General features: G+C 34.9%; 2 protein-coding genes across 3 annotated transcripts; both read left to right on the top strand.

Moving 5' to 3' along the window:
• Nucleotides 1–954: 954 nt before the first annotated feature.
• LOC112637546 (E3 ubiquitin-protein ligase RBBP6-like) lies at nt 955–6,752 on the top strand. Its single transcript, XM_025407527.1, has 5 exons — nt 955–1,008; nt 1,597–1,960; nt 2,058–4,660; nt 4,745–4,978; nt 5,980–6,752. Exons 1-5 carry the CDS (start codon nt 955–957, stop codon nt 6,313–6,315), a joined length of 3,591 nt encoding a protein of 1,196 aa, XP_025263312.1. The 3' UTR covers nt 6,316–6,752.
• A 3,324-nt stretch (nt 6,753–10,076) lies between these two features.
• Nucleotides 10,077–24,444, top strand: LOC105251311 (allatostatin A). 2 transcript variants are annotated; one of them, XM_011258007.2, is made up of 3 exons: nt 10,077–10,365; nt 23,128–23,401; nt 23,878–24,444. In XM_011258007.2, exons 2-3 carry the CDS (start codon nt 23,147–23,149, stop codon nt 24,202–24,204), a joined length of 582 nt encoding a protein of 193 aa, XP_011256309.1. In that variant the 5' UTR covers nt 10,077–10,365; nt 23,128–23,146; the 3' UTR covers nt 24,205–24,444. The 2 variants fall into 2 exon arrangements, with proteins under 2 accessions (XP_011256309.1, XP_011256308.1); XM_011258006.3 differs by having other exon boundaries at nt 10,077–10,346; nt 23,878–24,443.
• Nucleotides 24,445–25,418: the final 974 nt, after the last annotated feature.

Consider the following 25,418-nt stretch of genomic DNA (forward strand, 5'->3'; position numbering starts at 1 on the left):
AAACATTGTAAAGAAAAAGAGAAAGAGAGAAGAATGAGACGATAAATCAGTTCCGTTGTTATGTCGGTCTAAAATAATGACTTGTGGTCCATTCTTTCCATTATATATTCAATCACCGCTCTAGCGGGATTGTAATTTGCCTCCCCCTCTTTCCTTCAATACTTTTTGAAGTAATAATCTACGTAACGGCTAAAACCGCAGGAGATCGTGTGTGACTTTATCGCGATGCGCGCCACGTTCCGGTTGCCAAGATGCATTAGTAATCTTGGACCGGATTACGAAGAAGAATCAGCATTATGACTACGCGGAAATGTAAAATTTTACACGATGAATGGGTTTGTCAGTGAGAAATATTTGATTTCCGTTGATCAATATTGCAAATAATTTGCGACATGCTGCGTTCCACGCGAGCGCGGGACGACGTTACGCTCTTTCGTATGACAAATCGACCAACGCAAGCGCAAAATATTGCATACATAAGTGTTAATGTGTAGCAACCGTCGAGAGATAAATAAAAATAACGCGAAAGAAATCGCATGAAGATAAAAATTATCGAGGGAATCGCAATACATAGCGTGGGTACATATTTTGCATATCCGCGGATATACATATTTTCCGCGTGTTACGATACCCGATCGCGTAAAAAGCGCGGCGCGTTGCGCAAGGCATGTTAATAATGACACTAAATAATGAGAGACCGGGATGTGCTTTCAGATCGGCTTCGGCCGAGTGACGATAATCTTGTGCAACCGACAGAGAAAGGAGGAAGCCGAATACGAGGAACGGATCAATCGCAGGGCCGATTGTTGGTTCCTTCCACACTCTGAAATATCTAATCGCTGTGAAACTGTCATATCATTCGCGAAAGGTTCTTCTGATAGAGAAAACGACACGATATAATTGCCCGGCCGCGTCAAGATCGCGGTTCAGTCTTTGTCGCGGACTCGACGAGTCATGAAAACCTACCGGAAATCGGTAGCCACGGTGCTACCATTGTTGATTCACTTGGTAATATTTCGATAATGATTTTTAAGATACGTCTTTAATAGAAAATGACATGAGGACAAAGAAGAATATAAAGATAATTAATGCGGGTTTAAATAATTATATTGCAGTAGCGTATATCGTATCGTTGTGTAATGATATATACGTACGGTTTACCACGAGAGTAATCTGAAATAAATAATCCGCAGTAAATGTGCAAACGAGAGGGCTGCCAGCAGCAAAGGGTGGCGGCGTGTTTATGTCAACTTTTAATTAAAGCATTGAAGCGACGGGAAATATAGTGGTGTAGTGCTCAATATCGTGAAATATTATACGGGATCTTGTCCGAATTGACATCAATCTAATTAACATGCGTGACATATTTAGCAACAATAAATTTTATTGTATTTATGTGAGACCGATTATCGCGTGAATAAATATAACGAAATAATGAAAGAAGCATATCTCATATTATCAACTTTTCAAATAAATAAAATTTGATTGATGCTTTGTAATGATCTCTCGTAAAATAATGCTTGTATAAAATAATGTTTGCAAATTAAATTACTTGTTTATGATATCAAAGTTATAACATGATCGATGTGTTTGCAGCTAACGTTACGAATCGGTGACGCCGTACGCAATGACACGAACGTCGAAGTTGATCCCAAAATTATTCTGGAGGAAGTGATTATCACCGGGAATGGCAATGATACTCGCGTAATAGCGAACGCGGTGGCGGAAGATGCCTCGACGATCAGCGACCAGATACTCTCGCTTTTAGCGAAGCGCGAGAAACGACAAACCGGACACTCGAAGGAGACGTCGTCGAATTTGGATCAGGACGCGGCGCAATCGCGCATCGCCGACGTGAATGAGGAGGACGTGGAAAGGCTGAAGCGCGTGATCGCGAAATACGAGCCGCAGAGGATCACATCGAGAAAAACCAAGAGGAAAATTGTCAACGGTGCTCACGGTAAATAAAACGAGATTACTTTTTTTCTCTCGACACGGCAGAAGTAAGGACATTCCATATATCGGAGAGACGATCAATTTCTATATTTGTTCTTTAGATGTACCACAAGGCAAGCCGACGGGGTCAACGACGAATCTCGAGAGGACTTATGACGAAGTGCTGCGAAACATATCGCGAAGGGCGCCCGAATTGACGTCTAGCAACGTTGACGCGACATTGAATCCTTATTTGTCTCAGGCGAGAAAGAATCTGAGAGAAGTTTACGCGCCGAAAGCAAGACTCCTTCCTGCGAATGACGACGAAGCGGAAAAGTCACGTCCCGATATTGACTCTTCGCATACACCGCCTATCCTAAGAGACAAAAAGAGCAAGAAATTACTTAAAAAGTATTCGCAACTAAATCGCACCGTTACAACTCCTCAGAGTTCATCGGACGAGGAGTCAAGGCTCAACGAAGAAAATTCTGACGAATCAAGCACTCCCGAAAGATATTTCAAAGTTTCCAATAGAAAGACGAAGCCGAAAAATGAATCGCTGTCCATCGAATCGTCATCAAATATTTATTCCGAGAAGCCAACCGAAGAGCCTGAAGGCGAACGGAACGTTCAAAATTCTTCGATTCAAACCGTATCTCCACAATTGAACAATAATAATTCACACAACGTCTTCAACGTAAATAACTTGAACAATTTGAATTTTCCAAGTGATACAAATACCATTGAGTTACTGTCGAGATATAACAGGATGCCCAGGCCGTTCTCCGTATTGCAAGCGTCCGATTCAGCTGTCGGAATACCGTACAGAAAACCGACTCCCTCACCAGCGAGTTTCAATCGTCAACAGGTTGTCCGTTCTTCCGCCAATATTCTTCCGCTGATTGTTCCAACGGAGACTCTTTTCGATGCGCCTGCGGCACGTCGTTACGTCCCGATAAAGTACGCTCAATACCCCAAACCTGAGGGAGATTCCACAACGATCGTCAATACCGAGACGAGTCCGGTGACGAGTCCCGCGGACGACAGAACCACTTTTATAAATTATGGTGTGCCTTATACAGACGTAATCGGCGTCACGAAAAGTCCCGTCAGTGATCAGCGAAGGACATCGTCGGATTATCATGCCACTACGGAAAATCCGACGAAGCAGATTATTGCGAGAACGGATTCTGCGAGATCGATTCATGTTCCAAGTCAAACCTCGTTCGCTCTTCAGCAAGAGAAGGATCCGCAAGTCGTTCGACAAAATGAATTTCTACCTAGGATTACCGCCTATGATAATCCCGCCGACGAAAAAGCGAAATTAAACGCGAATGCCGAACTCGCGTTGTATAATAAATTCGCAAGCTTGTATTCGGTACCTAATGTACTTAATGTGCCGAAGGCAGTCACGCAAAATTATCAAAACTTTAAGCAACCGGTGCAATCGTTGCACCCGGTAACTTCGCAGTACGTTTCCACTCCTTCTTACGCAACTTTGAAACCTATTTCTCCCCCGATGCTGAAAATCCGACCGATTGCTCCCACTAAACCTGCACTCGCGCCATATTACGATAGCGAATTGTTCGTATCGCAGAGAACAGAAGGAAAAGAACTTGATGACGATAAAAAAAATACAGAAAATGTCGAGGTAAAGGAGCCTAGTGCTTCAGACGTGGACGAGAGTACAGAGGCTGCTGATAGTAAGAATTTTGAAAATCATAAAGCTCAGATCAATCACGGAGCTTCCAAGAGTCACAAGACACTAAATGAACAACGTAAGAAGAAGAATCACGAAGAAGAAGATACAGAGAATCATTATCAACAACCGAAACTCACTTATGACTATCAGGAAAAAAATAAATATTACGAGTATGATAAAAATAGTAAAGATGATAAAAATGATGATAAAGGCGAAAAATACAATGTTCGACATGAAGATAACAAAGATGAAGAAGAGGAAGCCGACGAAGCGCAAGGAGATGAATATGTCAATATCGAAAAAAGTGAAGACAAGCGTAATCATGGTCATCAGTATAATAAACATGAGTACGATAAAGATGATTCTGAAGAAAGAGAACGTGAGAAACAACGTGACGATCGTAAGAAACATGATAAAGAAAAGAATCCTCGCGATGAAACTGACGATCATGAGGCTGACGTTAAGCATAAATTTATAAGTATCAATAAATACTTTGACGGTCCACGATATAGCGATTACGAAACTCGCGAATCCAATGAGAAATATCGCGATCGGAAGAAACTGGCTCGTGATAAGAAGGATCGGGATGAAGATTCCGAAGATGAGAGCTTCGCTGAAGATCAGCTGGTTGCTCGACGCTCTAAAGACGACCGTGCTCGTAGACAGCGCGAAGAATACGAGAAGAAACAAAATAAGGATAAAACGACGCAAAAGCGCAAGCATCATCATCATCAGATTATCCCCCGAAGAGATTCGCACGAGCAATATAGCGAAACTAATCCTAAGCACGTTCGCGAGGAATATCGACAGCCCCAAGGTGATGCTCGTAGACACGATAGTGAAAATGCTAATGAGAAGACACGTGATCACGAACACGGCGAGACTCAGGAACACAGCGAGACTCATAAACATGAAGAGCATCACGAAAAGAAAAAGGACGGGGGAAATCACAAATTTGAGGAGGGCGGAGGCTCGGAACATAAAGAGGAACATCACGGACACGAGGGAGACAAGGGGCACAAAGTAAATTACTCTGACATCGCGTTTTTATCGCGTCGAATTTATATCAAATTTTATCAATTTTGCTAATAATACATGTCTTTACAGGGTTATAAAGTTTGGCACGAGCATGAAAAGGCCGACAAGGGGCATCACGACAAAGAACATGCCAGCAAGGAGTACGATGAGAAAGATGGCGAGGAGAAGAAGCACGAGGAGGAGGGTGGGTTCCACAAAGAGCATCATCAGGGCGAAGCGGGCAAGAAGGCAGCAGAGTTTAGCGAAAAGGGTGAACACAATAAAGGACACAGTACGCATGGCGAGCACTCGGTGCACAAAAAGGTGAGAGGCGAAGAAAATTAAATTTCTAGTAGAATAAAATTCTTTTAAGGATGTTTCGTACTTATTTTCAAAATATTGAGAATTTAATGAAAATTGCACAGAATGTTCTTACATGTGTTTAGAATCTTCAGTAGAATTTTTAAATCGATTTACTAAAGCGTTCACAAGTTATAAGGATTTTAATTTGCACCGAATTAACATGTGTTCTTATGGGAAACGTATAACCACGTCGATTCAAATGACAAAAACACAGGGAAATAATATTCAGAATTTGTTGAAAATTTGCAAAAGTTTAGATACAGAGAAAATATTTGATCAAATAATATTATACAAGTGCTAACTGATTAAAAAGATATTAAAATAAAATAAACAAAGTTAAAGGCTCCTCTAAATTAACAAATCAATAATAAATAGTAAAAGGCAGTAAAGAGCCAACGCAGTTGTAGGGCGTGGATAAAATAATTTCCAAGACAGCAAATCAATTTTTAACGATCCTTTCGCTTTATTCCAAACGTTTCGGACTCAATTCGAGCCTTCTTCAGTGATTCTAATAAGCACAAAGAAAAGATAAATAAATCAACTGAGGAAAAAATAAGAACACAATATCAATAAATGCAAAAGAGAGGAAAAAGCATAGTCACATGTATGCATGATCTATAAGAGCGACGCGACTTCGTCAAAAAAGATATTAAATATAATTCAATGAAGTTAGCCATGTATCTGTCATAAGGTGAAATTCTCTGCCAAAAGTTAATCATTTCGATTAACAAAATTCGGAATATTTCAGTAAAAACGCAGTAAAAATAAAAAAATAAATTAAAAAATATAGCACTGTAGCTAAGAACAAATTGTATTATTCCACACAATTTCTCATATTCAAAATACACCAAAAGTGGATACATTTGTCAATATTGATTTTCAGCTACTTTTTGCTGGGTATACAAAACATCCTTAAACGATATGATGATATATTTTATTGATATATTCTAATTTATACATAGGACGAATACGAGAAGAAGACAGAGTTCTTCGACGAATTCCACGAGGATGGTGGCATGGAGAAGCATGGCGAGCATCATCACGAACACGAGTCGAAGAAGGGCGGCCACGAGAAGAAGGGCCACCACGATGCCGCCGATCACGAGCATAAATACGGCAAGGAGGAGAAGCACGAGAAGGGGGGTCATCATCACGAGCATAAAGGCCATAAAGTCGACGAAGGCCATGATCATCATTACGATCACGATGAAAAGTACGGCAAGAAGGAGGGGCACGAACACGGGAAAAAGTGGAGCTTCAAGAAGGGCAATAACGGTGGTGACGCTCATAATCGTTGAGGAGGATCTTAATAATAATGAACAGATGGTGGTTTTGCAATTAACATGATTGTGCTCGTGATCTCTGATATTGCGGAACGGGTCAGTATATCGTGTGTCCGAATTATCGTTGATATCGATCACGTTTCTAATCGGCACGTTACACTTTAGAGAGGGAGACACGTCGCGTGCTATCTCGTCGTTACCTATATTGATCATCTAATAATTGAGACACGGTATATTGTATGCGACGCTTTTAGCTATATATGGTTATCTATTTAGTTTCAATTAAGCAGGAGCGAGAGAGATTATTGAAGAAATGTCGCAGTAAGCTCTGACCGTAGCGAAAGTAACTGATTGACCTTCGCGAATTAAATTTCTTAGAAACCTGGGAAACTCGTACAAAATATCGCGCAGATAAATGTTCATTTTTCCAATTTATTTTCGTTCGAATGTCTCATGGCGTATATAATTGAAAGTAAAACTAGGATTAAAATTTGAATGATGTAATTAAGGAATTACTCTATGATCATTAATGATAATGACGATATTATAGATCATTAATCATAATATTATATATATCATTTGATATTTTTTTCATTATATCTCTCGATATTACTTATAATATTCTCATATCAGTATAAGACATGTGTAATAAAGACATGTCCATGTTAAAAAACGACAATTTTCAATACTGTTATAAAAGACTTTTCAGAATTATATTTCTAATTATTTGACATTATTTTACAGATATTTCGATCATTGAAATGATGCTTCGACAATGAGATATCCGATGGATATCGCATTTATTATCGATTACTTCCAATTAGAAAGTAATGTAATTAATTAGAAAGTAATACTTCACAATTGTACGCAATTGAAGATGCCGATCTACTTTGCTAAAACTGCAATTTTTTTCACTTTTGTCCTAATCTCTTGTCTTCTTATTTACGTTTCATAAAGGAGAGTGGCCTCACTTTATGTCGCGTTAAAAGAATTAATATCCACGTGGGAATACAGAAGAGTGCCATTTACGTCTCCTTAGCGTTCGAACGAGAGGAGACATTGAAGAATTTCTCTCCTCGAATGCCTATAAAAGTTCTCCAAAAGAGACGCTTAACGAGAACGATCGTAAGAATTAATCGCACGAGAGATGCACTCCCGTTCTCGATCTCCTCATCCGTCGTCCTCTGATAACACGCTCTTTCGTCTTCCCCGTCTCTCCGAGCGCGAGTATCGATCGGTCGCGTGGCATTCAACGCGGAATCGCGGGAGGAATTTCAGCAAGAGAGAGAAAGAGAGAGACAGAGAGAGAAAGAGAATCGCGCGGATGCGAACGACAGACGATTTACGACCCGCACTTTATTAAAAACGTTATCAGTCTCCCTGACAGTCGCGATGAAGGATCTTAAAGAGTAAGAATTAATATCGGAGCATCGCTAATGATCGAGATATCGACCGGCGACCTTTCGCGTCGGCTGCGATTGACGCTGCCCGGTGTTTAAACCACTGTGGGAATCGACCAGCGGCTTCGCAAGCTACGTCCATTATTAAACTATGCTTTTACGGGGACGCCGAACTATGCGAAGTGCGAAGGGCCCTTTTTTTCTCCTCTTTATCGCACATTGCACTCATACACCGGCGCTTTTCATGTAGGGTGGAATGTATCGAATTATCGATTGTATCCGTGATAAAGGACAAGTTGAGATGCATCCCTAATAATGCCAGTTTAAATTCTTGAAAGGGAAAAAATACGATGGCGGATATGCATGTTTTTGAAATCGCGCCGGATTCCTAGAGAATCTCAATTCTTGGCATTGCTTGTCGCAAGAATTATTCGTCTATATATTCGTCTATATATCCTCGCTTTTACTGTAATAATTCAAAATGTGAGAAAGTCTTGAAGAAAGAGGGAAGTGGAAATTTGAAATGGATCCCCTTTTTCTCTTTTGTATAAAAGCTTTTCAAGTGAATACTATATGCATCGATATATATTGTATGTTTATAAAATCTATCTTTTAGCTTATGTATTTTTAAATTCTCTTCTAAATTAAGTTCTATAAACCAACTTTTTCCAAAACATCCATTTTAATGCATCAATTCAATTTGCTTTTCATCAGTTTTCAATAGAAATATACGTGATATTTCTATTTTCCTTGAAGCATTCATGTATGAATATCCTTTAAATTTATTTGATTCGATATTATAAATCTCTCTATTCATAACGTTAATAACGGTTACAATGCAATATAATATTGAAAATGTTACAATTATTCATATTCGTAAGTATCTAAAATTATATAAGTATGTACTTCGAACCCAACAAAGTCCTCAACGCAACAGGTCATGCATATTCGGTGGTATATCGCAAATAATTGTTCGAAATAATTAATTAAAAATAAATAATGTTAGAAACTATATATAGCAATTTTTATCCGCGTATCTTAATAAAATTAGGATATGAAACATTCGAGTTTCTTAATTATTTTTTGAATAATCAAAAATATACTGTAAATATAGAAAAAAAAATAATAATGCATCCCACAACGCGCGTTTACGCGAAATATATCTTTATCAAATGTAACGAGAATCTATCGAATTTTTCGCTCATATCTATTGGATTCTCCTCAATTTCATCAGTCAAAATTTTCGCGCTATTGTCAGAAAGATGTAAATCTTTCTTTTCACCGACGCGGACACGCAAATATTCCACCTCTGGCGCGGATTTTTCTCGTTTTCTGCGAGATATCTGAACTTTTCCGTGGACAGAACTTTTATGACAATGAGCGATAAAGAATCTGGCGAACGAACATCCTCACGTTTACGAGCGATTTAACAGGAAATCTCGCGGAAATCTCGCGATGAAACCGCACATGGTTGATGCGTAATGTATCCACCGCATGGCGAAAACCATAAACGCGCTTAACCATATCATGTGGCTTATGGGGAAACTTTTGTCCGACGAGATCTGAAATTTCTTGCGCGCACGCTTGTGTAGCGACCCTTCGCGAGATGATATCGTAATTATAGGGACGAGATTCTTCGGAGAAAGTGTTGTAAAGCGGAAACGAAGAAAGTGAATTTCTCCGAGAGACGAGATTAGAAAAGCGCAGGGGGCGTAATTTAATGAGAAAGCAATCTCCCCCTCGTTTAAAAGAGAGATTTAAAATATGCCAGGCTGTTGGTTTATACTTGCGATAGAGGATCTTGTAATAATTATTTCTCAACTTTCGCCAGTAACACCGTCTGCCCTTTTACAAAAGCGACAGCTCTTCGCTCGCTGCATCTTTATCACGTGGAATATATGACGCGTTTCAATAAAGGTCCTACCTTATTCATGTCGTCCTTTTTAGGGTGAATTTCCTATAGAACTCTGTTCACGATAGTCGCACGCAGTTAAATCAAAGTGGCGCTCTTTACTCGCGAGGGCGAAATGACCGGATGTAACGTCCAGCGCGCACCGGAAGTTCGTTATACAGAAATACACAGGACTCGAGAAACCTACGACTCTCTTCGCCGTTCCTCTTCATCTTCGTCAAATTCGCTGCTGCAATTCGGCAGTGCATGGATCATGCGTCGTCTCATCGGTCTCACGCATACACGTGCACGCGGAGATGTCGCTTCGAGAAAGAAGAAAGAGGAAAGAGAGAGAGAGAGAGAGAAAGAGAGGAGCAAGGAAGGGTGGCACGCGAACCCCGAAGGGTGAGAAAGACGCGTGGGGATCTCCGATCTCGGGGGCACACACGCACAGGCGCCGACGCACACACGTATAAAGGCCGGCGTCGCGACGCTCTCGCCGTCATTCTCGCGCGCAGACACCCAAGTCGCGGTACCTGTCGTCGGTCGTCATCGGTGACTGACGGAAGACACCCTCGTAATCGCAATTCGTGAGAACAAACGGGAGAACCGCTCGTGCGAACGAGAGTTTCGACCCCAGGAACGCGACAGGAAGCCTTCCGTCTTCTCAACGGCTTTGAAGAGATACCGCGTACCCTTGTCTCGCCTGCAGAGCCTACCTGCAGGAAATCGCGCCGATAGTTTCACAGCAACAGGTGAGCAGTTTATCTCAAGGTGCGTCCCTTTTTTGCGTGTTTTACTCGCTTTTTAAACGTGTTATTTTTTTATCTTTTAATGAAAGTTGTAATTGCATCGTCGTAATTATATATTTTTCCATGCGAAGTTTAAATTTTCTCTCTCTCTCTCTCTCTTTCTTCTCTTTTGCACCTGTAATTTAATGTATTATAAAATGATCGATTTTGAATTTTATTTATCGGACATCCGCGCGTTTCTCCTCTACTCTTACTCGATGCAGTCAAACTAAAGAAAATTTGTTGCGAGCAAGTAATGCATTACAGATTTGATCGAGTGTTATATCGATAGTGGGGGGACAGAAGGGATGAATGCAAAGTGAGTTTATTACGTGAATATATGTATATACGGTTTTATGGCAAAAATTTTCATTTATACAATAATGAATATATATTTTAATTTTATTCTCTTCTTCATTTTTTTTCTTTACTTTTCTTTTTTGTTTTAATTTTTTGTCATATAGTAACAGATTTTCATCATGGTTCGTTTTATCGTTTCTCCGTATCATATTTTTTAATCCTTTATAAGCTGATCATCTTTTTAATTAGTTCACTTTTTTATATTATTTTGTGCAAAAGAGTAAATATTATTTAAATTAAATATATAATTAAATTTCACCAATAAAAAGATTTATTTACTTATCCGACTTTTGTTAATAACGCAAAATACTTTGCCATGATTATATTTATTTTAAGTAATAAAATTATTAATCTTTTTAAATTGTAATTAACATTTATGTCCCTTATTTCGATAACAAAGCATTTGCGATCATATGATCATATGAACATTTTGTTATTCTTTTTTATCTAGGGACCCGCTCACAAATTTTTAAAACATAGTTTTGATTCACCCTATATAATTTACACATTAGGTATTTTTATATAATTTATGAGAGAAAAAGAGAAGAAAATAATTTTTACTTTTTTTTCATTTATTACTTACGAGCAGTTCTGTAAAAGTAGTAGCAACAGGTGAATGAGATTTAAGAACAAAGTTTCCAAAGTTCATACATCTTTACTTTACTTCATTAATTACGCTCATCTTTTACATTGTGCGAAATAATGCTGCATTGTTTTTTTTTATTTTTTATTCATTTAATTTTTCATGTTACAAATATAATAAATTAAATAATTGCATTTTCGGAGCATATTATATATTGTATTTAATTAAGTTTAATTAAATTTAATTAAATTTATCAACAAAATTATGAAAAATATAAAAAAATGCGAGAAAAATGTGGAACATATATACATTTTAAGGTAGAATTGTTAATTTAGTGATATAATTGCACTTTAGCACAAGTAAAATGAAAGAAATAAAAAATTAAAAAACTAGGAGTATATCGCACAAATGTTACTGCATTATTCTTATCGTATTTAATTTTTATACATGTTTGCTTTTAATATTTCCTCGCAATTTATTATTTCTGGGAAATGTTACATATGGTTGGTATTTGAAAAAATATCGCTCCATTACGATATTACATACATATTACAAGATAAAATTATGAAGCACAACAGAATTTTATTACTTCTCACAAAAATTCAAGAAAAAGCTATTATTTAAGTTTAATTTTCATTTTTTTTACTACATTTTTTATCTACATTTATATTTTTTATTAATTTTATGGGTTTTGCTAAATTTCAAATTTATGTAAATAATTGTACAAGTAGGCGTATCGTGGGCAGTATAAAAAGTAATGTTTAAAAGCATATATAAATACTTTTGAAATTAATATTTATTATAGAATTGTCATTTTTTTATATGCATTTTTGAAAAATAGCATGCTATATGTATGCTTTTTCAGAAAGTTTTTTATTACATTTCCTTAATGTAAGAATTGCGAATATCTAGAGAGTTTTATTTATTCCTAAAAAAAGAAAAAATGAAAAATTTTCTACAAAATCGCAATAACTTTTTCCGATGCACGCAATAATGAAATTTAATTGATTAGGATTCATCTTCGGAAAGTGGAAACAAAGATTTCGCTGATGATCAGTCAGTTTTTTAAGATTTATTCCATCGTCACAGGATTAAAATTACGCGTATGAAATACGCGCATGAGTCACAAAAATTTCAATTGCGCTCGATTAACGGAAATCAATGCTCTATTTGCTATTAATTTCAGCTCTCACGAGAAAAGCCGATCTCTCTATTTCATCGATAAAGTTGCTTGATATTTATTCATAGAATTTGATATTCGGACGATGACAAAAATTCTTTTTCGGCATTTTAATGTGTCTTTGTATCCTGTGAAAATGAACTCTCCGATTAAATACTGACATTCGAGTGATAGAGAGCTCACATGACAGACTCGAAAAATAAATGATGTCGCTATTGCTTAATGGTATGTGACAGTATGAACGATCGTATTCTTGAGAAAAGAATCGGCTAAACATCACGCAATACGACAATGTATCGAGGACACTTAAGAGATGAAGAATGAAACTTTTGTGATTATATTATCGAATATTAAATTTAGAATCAATTCGCATCACAATGTGTGGAGATACTTTATAAAATTGAAACATGTTGGGGTGACGATGTGTTACGCGTCAAAGTTTTCTTTTCTCTTCTTATAAAGAGATGATCTGATATTGATATTCTACCTCGAATTTTATTCTTTATTTATAAAAATTAGATTTTTTCTTCTTATAAAGAGATCTGATATTGATTATTCTATCTCGAATTTTATTCTTTTGTTATAAAAATTAGATTATTGAAAACAGTGAGTGAATCAGCTTATCGCGTTACTTTATTAAAGTTTCATTTTCTCTTCTTGCGTATGCCAATGCATGCTATTGAGAGAAACACAATAGAGTAACGCAATAGCGACCAATGAGACCTCGTTAGTTCTCATTATGTGGATAATTGTTTTACTATCATGATGAGTACGTTAACTTTTAATAAGACCCTGGAGACACGAGATGTTGTTCATAAAGTATTGCAACTCATGAATAGCAAGATATTTTTTATTGCGATAAAATAATGAATTTTAAAAGGGAAAAGGAGAAACGAAAAGGGAAAACGAGACAATATGCAATTATATTTTCAGACGATGTGCAGCAAATGAAATGCTAATTATGGCATGCAAATTGTAATTTCAGGAAGAAAGAGAGAGAATTCCTTTTTCCGCAGCAGGATAAGAATGGGGGATCGCAGATTAGTTATGAAATTGATTCCGGAAAGATGCTTGTAGGCGAAGAAAGCAATCTCGGTGGACGGTGCGTGCGTTTAATGAGAGTGTTTGAAGCGGGGGAGAAAGAATGAGTAAAATATCCGAGAAAGGGAGAGACAAAGGAAAGAGAAACGCGTCGTTAAATGCAGGTTATTGGATGGCCGTTATTGTCGGACCTGTTTGCCGCTCATAAGTCGCTACTTATCTCGGGCTGTTTCGCGTCGCTTATTAGCTCGCCAGGGGCTGACGCATTATTTTGTGCGAACGAAATCAGAAACCACACTAACCAGGTCGGCGCACGAAAAAATGGCTATTGCGGCTCCTGCTGCGATAAAATGCGTAAAATTGCGTTTAAGCGCGATACTTTACGATAATAGGCCACAAAGGATGCTCCCGAGCGAAATAAATTTGTTTAGAAAATCAAGGTATTTAAAAATCAAAGTCTTTAAAGTTATAATTTTTGATCGAAATTTTTATTTTTTGAGTCACATTTTTCAAATAATAATCGGCAAAGACCAGCACAAACAATTTAAAAATACGTGCAAAAATAGAAATATTAAAGTTAATGATAATCATTAAGTGACAATTATTAATTGACAAATAAGAATCGAGGTAATTGACAGGAACTCAAGAAAAATATCTTTTTTTTTCTCTTACTACAATAATATATTTTATTTAAAATATTCAATTTCGTTAAAATATATACATCTTCTTGCGCTTCGATTTAAATTACTGTGTCTCGGGTCTTATTTGCCACTTTTGTCATATAGTAATTGTTACTTTGAGTCTGAGTTTTTATATTTATTTTTAAATTTTTTGTGCTGATATTTGTCAACTGACACTCGAAGAATGATGTAACACAAAGAGCAAATGTTTCGATTTCCTTATAGCACTTTTATCGTCCTTTTTCTTCTGTATTTTCTCGTCACACGTCACACTTTTGCAAAATTTGAAATTTAAATTGTTGTACTGTGGCTCTTATATATTTCTTGGAAATCTTGCAGAGAATTTATTTATTGTTTATACGCATGTGTTTTTCTGCACAATATTGCTCGCAGGCTTCTTTGTAGACAATAAAGTTGCAAAGTACAAGGGGGGAGGAGAGATATCGCCCTTAGGACAGTCCCGGTTATATATAGAGAGCACAATATTCGCGCGAAAGAACAAAGTAACGTACGTTATCTTGCTTCGCACCTATTTTCCTTATCGCGAGATTTATGCTACGCTGTAAAATCTTCTTTCGTGTGTTGCTCATGTGTCGTAAGCATCATCATTAATTTCGTTTGCGCTGTCATTAGTGCAGTGTCTTTAATTATAACCGCAACTCATGAGTCTTTGACGGTTTCTCTTGATGAGGCATTAAATGCCTCGTTGTTTGTTATACCGCAACCCGTTTACTTTCTTGTTTCTTTGCACTGCGTTAATTAACGGTTTGCAGGGAAGAAGATTCGCAAGCCTTTATCGGAACGAATAGTCACGTGTATTCGATCGAATTTCCCTAGCGTTCGTGCTTCTTTTGATTTAGATAATATACATAAAATTAACAAACTTTATTACCTGACGTGAATTTACATCACTTAAGAGTAAGCTTATTGCCAGGAATAAAAAAATATGATGCGATAAATAGAGAAAATTATATCTTTCTTTATTTTATCTCGAGTTCCTTATATTTCATTATTATTCGGTTAACAAAAAAATAATTTTCTACATAAAAATACGTATAATGTATTTATTGGTTTACTTATATTCGTATTATCTCATTTTATAGAATTATCTTATTTTGCAAATGGCAAATCGCATCGACCTAAGCTAGAGCTGTCGGCGATCAAGCGATCAGAATCAGCGGTCGCATCCCGCGGGACATCTGACACACGTGTAATGCAAACTGAAAGTTGACATTTCCAAAATGATATTACGAAATGTCATTATTGTAAAAGTTCCTTGATAAATTACGTTCGCTCGAGGAACACGATAAAAAGTACGTCATCGAAATTAATTAGCCCTCTCTTCGACGATTGTATCTGGAACAATTATTTTCCGCCCAGCACGAAAGTCAAAAGTATCTTAAGGCGATTGTGAAGAGAGAGATTTAATTTAGTGGCGATATCTCTCTTTCTCCGCCATCATTGGGAAGCGAAGGGGACATTGAAGTGACGTTGATTAATCTCGTTTCCGGGTCCAAAGAGAGAAGCTGTTCTTGTGGCTGTGCTTGACAAGTTCGACGATAATATTATCATCTCGACATAGTTATCGCTCCAGAGGAGGCCCTCTTCTCCCTTGTATGTAGAGTTGAAGACACTTGTAGCCTATCGCATCAGTGCCTCTTGTTGCTATTGTCATGTATGACGTGTAGACATGTACATAAAGTAAACATAGGTGGGCGTATTCGATCGGTGATTCGAATTATAGCGTTTATCAAAACGGGAGATGAGATCGCGACACCTGCGTGTAGAAAGATAGCATCAATTCTCTTCGGCCATATTGATTTTGAGATAGCGATTGAATGCACTTTAAGCTATTATTACATTCGCCAGAAGAAGAAGACTAATTTCATCGATTGTTTGCAATATCGTCTATCAAGATTTGCTAAAGAAGGATACATTCTATATTTTAACTATAAGCTTTTGTAACTATAAGCTTTCAATTAAAACTTTGGTGACATAAAGCACGTGCATGAAATTAATAAAGTTATACATTACTTATTAGCAGTATTCCATTTAACTTTACGAAAGGCTCTCGACTTACAATTATTTAAAATTTTAAACTACAGAAAGTGCATCGATATCTTCATTAAAATAATTTTAATAATGTTATTTCGTACATGCAGAATGACCAGAGTATTTAAAATGTCATAATAATACATCTAGAACACTATGTATAAAGGTCGTTTATAAGTAATGTAAAGTTTAACAGAATTTGTCCAATATATCTGTAATTCTCGGCTTTCAAAGGTGTGAATCCATATAAAAGATTTCATTTTGTGAAGAGTGTTCTGCAAGCTGTGCTGCATATGCGTCACTATGTCGGATTTAATGGCACTGATAGAAAAAGTTGATAGAAAAGTTTCGCGTAACTTTATTTCATGCGATTCTCGCTTTTAAAATAATCTCATTTATTGCGAAGTGGAACATTAAATGCCGAGTAGTCGATATTAAAAGGCGTGATATTATAAAAGATGCATAAACTGATAATCATGATAATCGAAATAACGAATTAGCAGAGAGAAAGAGAATGTCTCTCTACTCTTACATAATCTTTCAAATAGAATCTGTAAAATAGAATATTATAATACCTACAAAAAATTTTTAAAAGTCCCGCAAGAATATTTTAATTATAACATGATTCTAAAAACTGGTAATTTTTCTCAGTTGTTTGGACAGAGAATGATTTAAGGCTTTGATTTAAATAGCTTTAAATTGATAACAAGTTTGCTTCTGGCCTGGACTGTTCAATTAGCGCGCAAGAAAATGGCGAAATGTCAGCATATGACATGAAAAACGGATGAATGTTTCCTGAATTTCAATTTGCGAGATATATATCTCGTTTCATTTTGAATGTAGGAAAGTCTGTATTTATTTCGTCGCTATGATAGTTGTGGAAAAGACAAGAATAAACATTACATTAGGATGAATATCCTTTACTTGAGTTTAATATCCCGCCTACATGAGAAAATGGCTCGGTCAGACGATTATACATGTGTGTCCTTTTAAGCTTTCATTCCGCTATATATCCGTACATAATGCTTTTTATCCGCCTTGGCGTGCGCAATTCCATAATGAGAAATTTCAACAATTTAGTCAACTTCTAAAATATATATATATATATATATCTTTTAAATGGAACATAACTTGCAAATTGATTTATCTATTGGTAGTATAAAATGAGATAAGAGATTGATTAAAAACTCTGATGTACAAGAAACTTTGCATTTACGTCACACGTTTAATTATTACATTAAATTTAATTAATGGTATTTTTCAGATAGCTTAATGATCGTGGTATGCAAGTAATTATCATTACAAAATTTACATTTTAATAAAGATATGCAAAATTGTACAACGGTGATGAGAAAAACGGAAATCAAAATAAATTATAAATTGTAATAAAATAAAGAAAGTAGTAGTCTTCAATTATCATGCTAATTCGAAAGCAACAAATGAAATTATCGTTAAGATCAGAAGGTATAAAAATTTAATAGAAGGCAAGTTTTTTATAAAAACACGCGCAAACATTGTTATAATTTCCTTAAGTATCTTTCTGCATATTTATGAAGAAAACACGACAAATTACATCGCGAGATTTGCAAATCTACTGAAAGTAGTTTGATGTATTAATGAAAACGCGTGTCTGTGCATCTACTTTTATATAAATATTTAAACTACAATTAAAATGCAACAGGGAAGAATTAAGATAAAAGGTAAGGTATTATTTGAGAAGAATGAATTATTTTCGAACATGATTTTATTTTTTGCCGTTGTATAATAATGTACGAAAAAAGAAGCGGAAGGGAAAATGCAGGAAAATTGCGTGTGATTTGCATAAATTTCTTCGCAGCTGATCGAAATAGACGTGAGATTCTTTTTGCATTCTCTCGATTTTCCGCGAAGAGATAAAACATCGCGAACGGTTACACACCAACGCTCGTAGAAATGTTTTGTTTCCTGTTTCAGTGTTGCTTTTGACGTGATACAGTTATTTTTAATAAAATTTAGAATCTATGTGTTAAAATACTTTAGATACGGTCGGTTTTTAACATTGCAAGAGTCATTCAATATAAAAATATAAAACGAACATTGTCACAGGCATAGAGATTTATAATTGAATCAAATATTTTTAAAAAAGACAACCGCTTGCACTCGTGTTGTTTTCGAGATGACGGAATAATTTGATTTGTCGATATTTGTGTACAAAATATTGAATTCTTTGGGTTCTATTTGTTATTTTCTTGAATTGTCTTTTGGGTTCTATTTGTTATTTTATGAATTTTTTTTACACGAAAATAATGAAGAAAACAATTAAAATAAATGTATCTCGGAAATATAAATTACAAATATAGAATAATAAAGCACAAAATAAAAGAATATGTATCTATGGAAAAAGAATCAGAAAAGATTTTACCGCACTATTATTCGAGTTTATTCTTTCTTCTGTCATCGGAATTTATGCAAATATTACTATAAAACATGTAAAAGTCTTCAGCGCGTTAACAAAAGAAATTCGATAAGAAGCCATAAATATATATTATAATATCATATAAATAAAGTTTCCTATAGAACGTAATGTTATCCTGATTCTTATTGAGAGTCGAGCGCGATATTGCTTGAACGACTCTACAAAGAGTGTTCTATAAGTATCGTTCAAGATTATCAAGATTATCGTGTTTTATGAGTACAAGAAGGAGAGAAGAAACTTGGATGAAAATTTCAGAGGAAAAATTTAAGCCGTAGTGCACATTGTTTCGGAGCAACATACATTTATCCATCTTCGAAAAAAGGGAAATTAAAATGTTTATCATATATTTCTTGAATAAGCCCTCGATGATTGATGCTGACGTAGACGAATGTTTATCAGACCATGAAAGATCCAGCGCAAGAGATCTCACTCATCGATCGGAAAAAATGATGTCTATAGATTGGCTAAATATTCTGCTTCATTTGACGTGAATTTGAAGTCGCCCCATTGTGCGCGTGTCGTCTCATCGAAATTTCTAAAGGGACGTCGTCACGATATGAATCTGACCTATAATAAGTTGGTTGAAAAAATGTCAACGTGCCAAAGAAAGGGAATACAAAAAATTGAGTCGCTGATTTTTTTTTCTTCACCATGAGGACACATATCATTTCAATGAATGTCCAAATTTAATACATATTGTATGTTTACAACGATTAATTTATAATTCTTTGTTAGAATGTGTATTAAGTATATTTTATTTGATATTTTTCTCTTCATTTATATATTTGCTTATTCAAAATGTCATATGTTTATAAAATCAGATAGTGCATAAAATTATTCCTACAGGAAATGAAGTTGTATTTGATAATGTATTAAGTTGTTTTCATTGAAACACGAAAGCATCCGGTTACATCAATATCCAATTCAATTGCATATTACAAGTTTATATTTAATTAATATTATTACGATACAAATGTAATTATGTTCCTGTATTTTCTACATTCAATATTTAGTAATAAATTACTTAAGTAAACATATATATGCACTGTAATATGGGTGGTTATAATTAAATTTTATATTGTAGATAATGTGCAAAAATTTTGCAATTAAAATTAATTCGAAATTAATAATTCAACTTTTAGTCCTTAATGCATTTCGTAACTTTCTTACGTATATCGAACAATAGAGTGCATACTTAAGAACTTTATTGTTGTATAATATTGCTACGTTATAAAATAGTTCTTTACAAGAACAATAAATTTTATGAGAATTTTTTTCGTGTACATCAATATCCCTTGCATCAATATTTAAAAGTTAAGCCAAATAAAATTTGAAAGCAACCTCTTTATCATGCACGTTCTTTGCAGCTTTTTCTTTCGCCTTAACATTTTTTGTGAAATTTTGTTGTAAAAGGTTTCGCTTGCTCACTTTAGCATGACGACAAGCAGAGAAAGCGCATAAAATTCGAGTATTTTAAATTTATGCTAAAGCAAGTAGAAAAAGAAGTCAGAACGTTATTTCATTTCTTTCTCGTGCGCTCTTTTGTATCTTATTATTTTCTTCTTTATTTACTATAGAAGCTTAATATTCGCGCATTTTTAATTGCGTTATTTTTGTGCATTTGCAATTGGAATCATTTACAATAATTTTTTTACGAGCATACAATTCTATCGGTAAAATTAATAAAAGAAGTTTCTTTTCGGAAATGGAATCCAATTCTTGAAACACTCGACAACTGAGTGACAGATAAGTTTGCTTCGTCGACAGAGAAAAAAGGCTGAAATAAGGGATTGGCGCGATGCAGAATTTTTTCGTGAGAAACAATGTGATAATTATTAAACACGTAGTATGACAAATTTATCAAAAGTTTAATGACATTACATAACAATAACAAAAATGATTTTTTAATATTTTTTATTATATGAGAAAACCGCAGAATACAGCAGAATGCAAACATTGAAAATGCGAAGAAAAGCTGTTGCAATAAATTTTTATATATTCGCATATAAATCTCGGACTAGTTTGTACGTATCTCAAATAAAGATCAAATGCCATTCGTAAAATTTATAAAAATTTTAAATGTAAAATAGAGAAAAGAATGCCCATGAAGATTGACAGCTATTTGTTTTCCAAAGAATGGTCAATCAATCACAAAGTACTGTTGGTATTTTATTCAAGAATGGATTAGCTCTGAAAGAATTTAAACGGTCAAAGTGATTTTTTAACTCCTATAAATTATGGAATATTCAGAAATTGGCAGAATTTATTAAACTAATTAGAAAAAGCGTTAATAAATTTATGAAAACTATTCATGAGAAAATAATAAGTGTATGAAATTTATCGGAATTAAAGTTGGCGAAAGAGATTAAAAATATAAAGCCGCGATTTTACACATCAAAAGGAAGGGACGAGAATGAGAATGGCACCTGTTGCCATCAAACGATTTCTCATCTTTAAGTGTGTCATCGAGAAACTCCTCCACTCTCGTGAAAACATTTCCAACCCTCTTACCCTTGCGTATACGATATACAGGGTGACAAACTGATATTTACAGTTACATTCAATGCTATTAAAAATTATATTTTTTACAGTAAGGGATAAACTATTTTTTGATGATTATTACACCATTGCTAACGTAATACTATGAGATTATGTATAATAAAAATAAATATCTTCTAATATTAATAAGTACTTTTTTAATATCTATTATAATGGTTATGAAATTTTAATCGACTTTTGCGTTCACTGGCATTTACAAATTAACACTGTAGTCGAACAGGATCGGATTATAAAATCCACTTACCACTTTTTTTAAAGTATTGCATTTTATATTTAAGCCTTATATTTTAATTTTGCACAACTTTACATTGAAAATCCGGAATTAAATGTTACAAACTGCTTGTGAATCTTGCTACTTTTACTTGCTTACTAAACATCGTTCAATCGCTAGATTTAACTCACAAATATGTTTAGCTTATGTTATATAAACAATAAAAAAAAGCTACGAAAATTTTTATGATAAAACAATGCATGTAAATTTTTGTATTTAAATACTTATCGCAATCGAAATGCTTCCTTATAGCTGCAGATTTTTTATTAACTGTTGCAATTTTGATTTATGTTTATCGTACGATTTCATATTCGTCCTCTTGACCCGATCGGGTCTCTTGAAAAGCAATGATCAAGGACGAAGAGGGCTCGGCAATCCGTCGAATTTCGCTATCAAATATTGAACGAATTGTCCCTATGGGATTTCGGGCTTAGTGGTTTATAGTGTCGCGACATCCAATCATGCCAGACCGCTCGCTCTTTCGTCCATTGCCAACTATTAAATATTTGTTGAAACTGTGTTGATCACGTATATTGAAATCGCAGTCATAATGCGCAACAATGACTTTACTTTTAAATTGATGGAAATGTTTGGTTCAAATGATATGCGTGTATAACAGAGAAATTTTTAATAAAATAAAATTGACGCTTGTTTTGTATTTCAGTAAAATCTTTGAATCAACGATTACTTTATCTTATGAATCGCGAGAATGTTATACGTAGGTGGAAAAAGGGAATACCGACAATTTAATTGGCGCGTGGCTCTCTCCTATCGATTGAATCTGATGATTATATTACCTCATAAAATGCGAAAAAAATTGTTATTCACGGAACGAGGGAGGTAAAAATAAAAAATTATCCCATGATTTTATCCAGATTTAACGGGATTCCGATCCGGTGACGGATGAAAATATCTCGCGAGGAAGTAGGATGCTACGACCGAGGGAATCCTTGTCGTAAAATTGACACGACACCTCTACGAACAAAAGCTATTCTTCTACTGCAATGGCATTTATTTCCCGGCTAGTCGTATAAATAACTTCTTGTTTTGTTTTTACATGGAAGAATTCCATTTGCGTACATCTGTGCTCTGAAATGCCCGTAAAATCTTCCGGAAGCGGAATTGCTTTAACTCATTTTCATATTCCGCTAAATCCATTTCGTATAACAGATATAAAATTCCGCAAAGCGTTGTAAGAGCGATTACCATTGAAAATACAATGCGCTCATTGTTATTCTAATTATCATTCTTGTTATGTACATGTAAAATATAGATATCGCATCAATTTCTCGCATATAATTTCGAAAATACGGTTCTTTCGAGAAACTATCGTGTAGATAAATAGTTATTATGCAATCTAAATATATAATTCGATGAAAGTTGAACTAATTTTCCCTCTCAATTTCGACAAAGAGTGTGGATTTCGCGTATGTGATGAATTTGAAAACTCAATCACGGACTATCGCAGAAGTTCGTATGACGTTATTAACAGAATGATATTCTATTCGATCCGAATACTGGTCGATTACAAATTACAAATTTCGCGCGACCTTTGTACTTTCAGATAGATCCGAGGCAGCATCATGAAAACTTCGAGTCTAATCGCTATGAGACTCATTATCTTCTACCTGTTGAGCGTCGTTGGACGATCAACAGCGGCGGTAGAGGAGGCACCGGCCTCGTCCTTGCATATTCCACGATTGAATCCGTTATCGAGCAACTTGGAGTACGATGAGCCCTCTGAAAAAAGGGCGTACGCTTACATTTCCGAATACAAGAGGCTACCTCTTTACAACTTCGGCATCGGAAAGCGATGGATCGACAATAGCGAGGATAAAGTGAGTTCCGGATGAAAATAAAATGTTCAATTTCTCGGCGCGAATAATTGCTTCGTTATAAGATTGGAAGATCTGGAATTAGAGAGAAATTAAATATCAGATCAAATATATTTTCAAGAAATATCTTTGCTAAATTTCTTTTTTATTTAAATTGATAAATAATACGGTTCTATTTAACAACATGATAATTAAGAAACGAGTAATAAGAGCCTAAAAAAACGCGGATGGCAATGCGTAAATTTTTTCGAACATTAATTGTTCGCGAAAAAATTTTTAAGACATATACATATATGCCAATATAGTTATAGATTCTTTTTTATTCTTTTTTATTGCTTTATTAAGTTATTTAAAATTTCCCAATGTCGAATAGTGCATAAGAATAAAATGTGTGATGCGACGAATAGAAATGAAATTAATTTGTCATAATCATACTTGTCGCCCTCATATTTTTCTTTGCATTGAAACTTTATTTGCAGCGAACGCGGCCGTTCTCGTTCGGTATCGGAAAACGTCTTAGGGACTACAGGTTCGGCATAGGAAAGCGTAATAGCGGATACCGTCCCTTGGGTATGGATTTCTCGGTCGACAACATGGACTTTCATTCTCGCGAGGATAACCTGGACGACTTTATAGACGACAAGCGCGGCGGTCAGCCTTTCAGTTTCGGCATCGGAAAACGAGGCTGGAAGCTGCCAATGGGCGAAATGGCCGTATCCGGAAGGAGACTAAACGACGTTGTCGGCCCGAAATATCTGCTCGGTTTGGGCAAAGGACTAAGCGAGAACGAAAATCTGATTCAATAAGGCGTTCTCGTCGAGAAGCACGGATTGTTCTCTTTCGCGTTCATTTTAATCCCTGGACGATTGTAGAACAAGACATACGCGATTCGTTTCTTTCCAAAAATATTGGCGAAACGCGAATATTGGTGGAAGGCAGTTAAAAAAGTTACATGATTCATTGATTTCGTTGCACGTTGCCGTTGGATCCTAATAATAATACAAGTTTGTTATAAGCGTATCAATATTTTGTACAAATTAATAGTTAAATAATACATTTACTGATAAATGATAAATTTAGAAAAAAATCTTTCTATTTTTTTCTGATAAATGATAAATTTAAATTTATCTAGAAGTTAAAAACTTATTTAAAAATAGTAAAATGCAATTTTGTTTCGATAAGTATCTATTCCTTTGACTTGTGACTACTGAAAACAAAATCGATCGTCCGTGGAAGTTAAAAGCTAATGAGGTCTCGAAATCTCTTTTTCAAAATTTGCTGCAAAATTCGTGCGTCATCGACAGTTTACGATCTACTTGTAAATGTTTAAAAAAAAACGATGGAAGTACTTTAACTGAGATAACGTAGAGAAAATTTTGAATTTTTTAGACAAAGTTGTCTAAAATTTATTAATCCCTTTTTCTCCAAATTTCTATATAATTAATAATCAAACTATTTGTCATGTGTTTGTAAAATGAAGGAAATTGAAAAGAAGAAAAAAAAAACCATTTCTTTTAATGTATAATCTAAAAACCTATTTATAAAGTATTTTTTATGTCTCTTTTAAAATAAAATTATATTATATAGTGTAATCTTTTTTTCATTAGGATTTTTTAATATCTCGCAATTATAAAATAGTGATAATATTGATAATAAGATAGTTAAGTTAATTGCGTTTTCTATTGCAATGAGTTACGTTGCTATTTAGCACATAATTACAATGACAATTTACTGTATGATAGATAGGAGCAATATCTCATTATATATTAAAGCCGTATTTATCTATAAAAATGTCAATATACTTCTTATATTATTCAACTTGTTCTTATATTATTATATTTTTAATTGTTATCGAAAGAAAATTTATTCTATAATATATATATATATATATACATATTGTATCTATATCTCCAATATCATAATAAATCTTTTAATGTTCTTTTCGTCATATGTGTAACATATATATATATATGTGTATATGTATGTACCTTCAGCTCTATTTTTAGTTAAATATTAAATG

This window comes from Camponotus floridanus, unplaced genomic scaffold, assembly GCF_003227725.1.
Source record: "Camponotus floridanus strain SB8 unplaced genomic scaffold, Cflo_v7.5 scaffold1, whole genome shotgun sequence".
In the NCBI taxonomy this organism is placed as follows: Eukaryota; Metazoa; Arthropoda; class Insecta; order Hymenoptera; family Formicidae; genus Camponotus; species Camponotus floridanus.

Excerpts from the sequence above, each read along its gene's own strand:
- LOC105251311 (XM_011258007.2), top strand. The coding sequence starts at position 23,147 with ATGAAAACTTCGAGTCTAATCGCTATGAGACTCATTATCTTCTACCTG. Across the intron at positions 23,402-23,877 it reads TCGACAATAGCGAGGATAAA|CGAACGCGGCCGTTCTCGTT; the intron begins GTGAGTTCCGGA and ends CTTTATTTGCAG.
- LOC112637546 (XM_025407527.1), top strand. The coding sequence starts at position 955 with ATGAAAACCTACCGGAAATCGGTAGCCACGGTGCTACCATTGTTGATT. Across the intron at positions 1,009-1,596 it reads TACCATTGTTGATTCACTTG|CTAACGTTACGAATCGGTGA; the intron begins GTAATATTTCGA and ends ATGTGTTTGCAG. Across the intron at positions 4,979-5,979 it reads AGCACTCGGTGCACAAAAAG|GACGAATACGAGAAGAAGAC; the intron begins GTGAGAGGCGAA and ends ATTTATACATAG.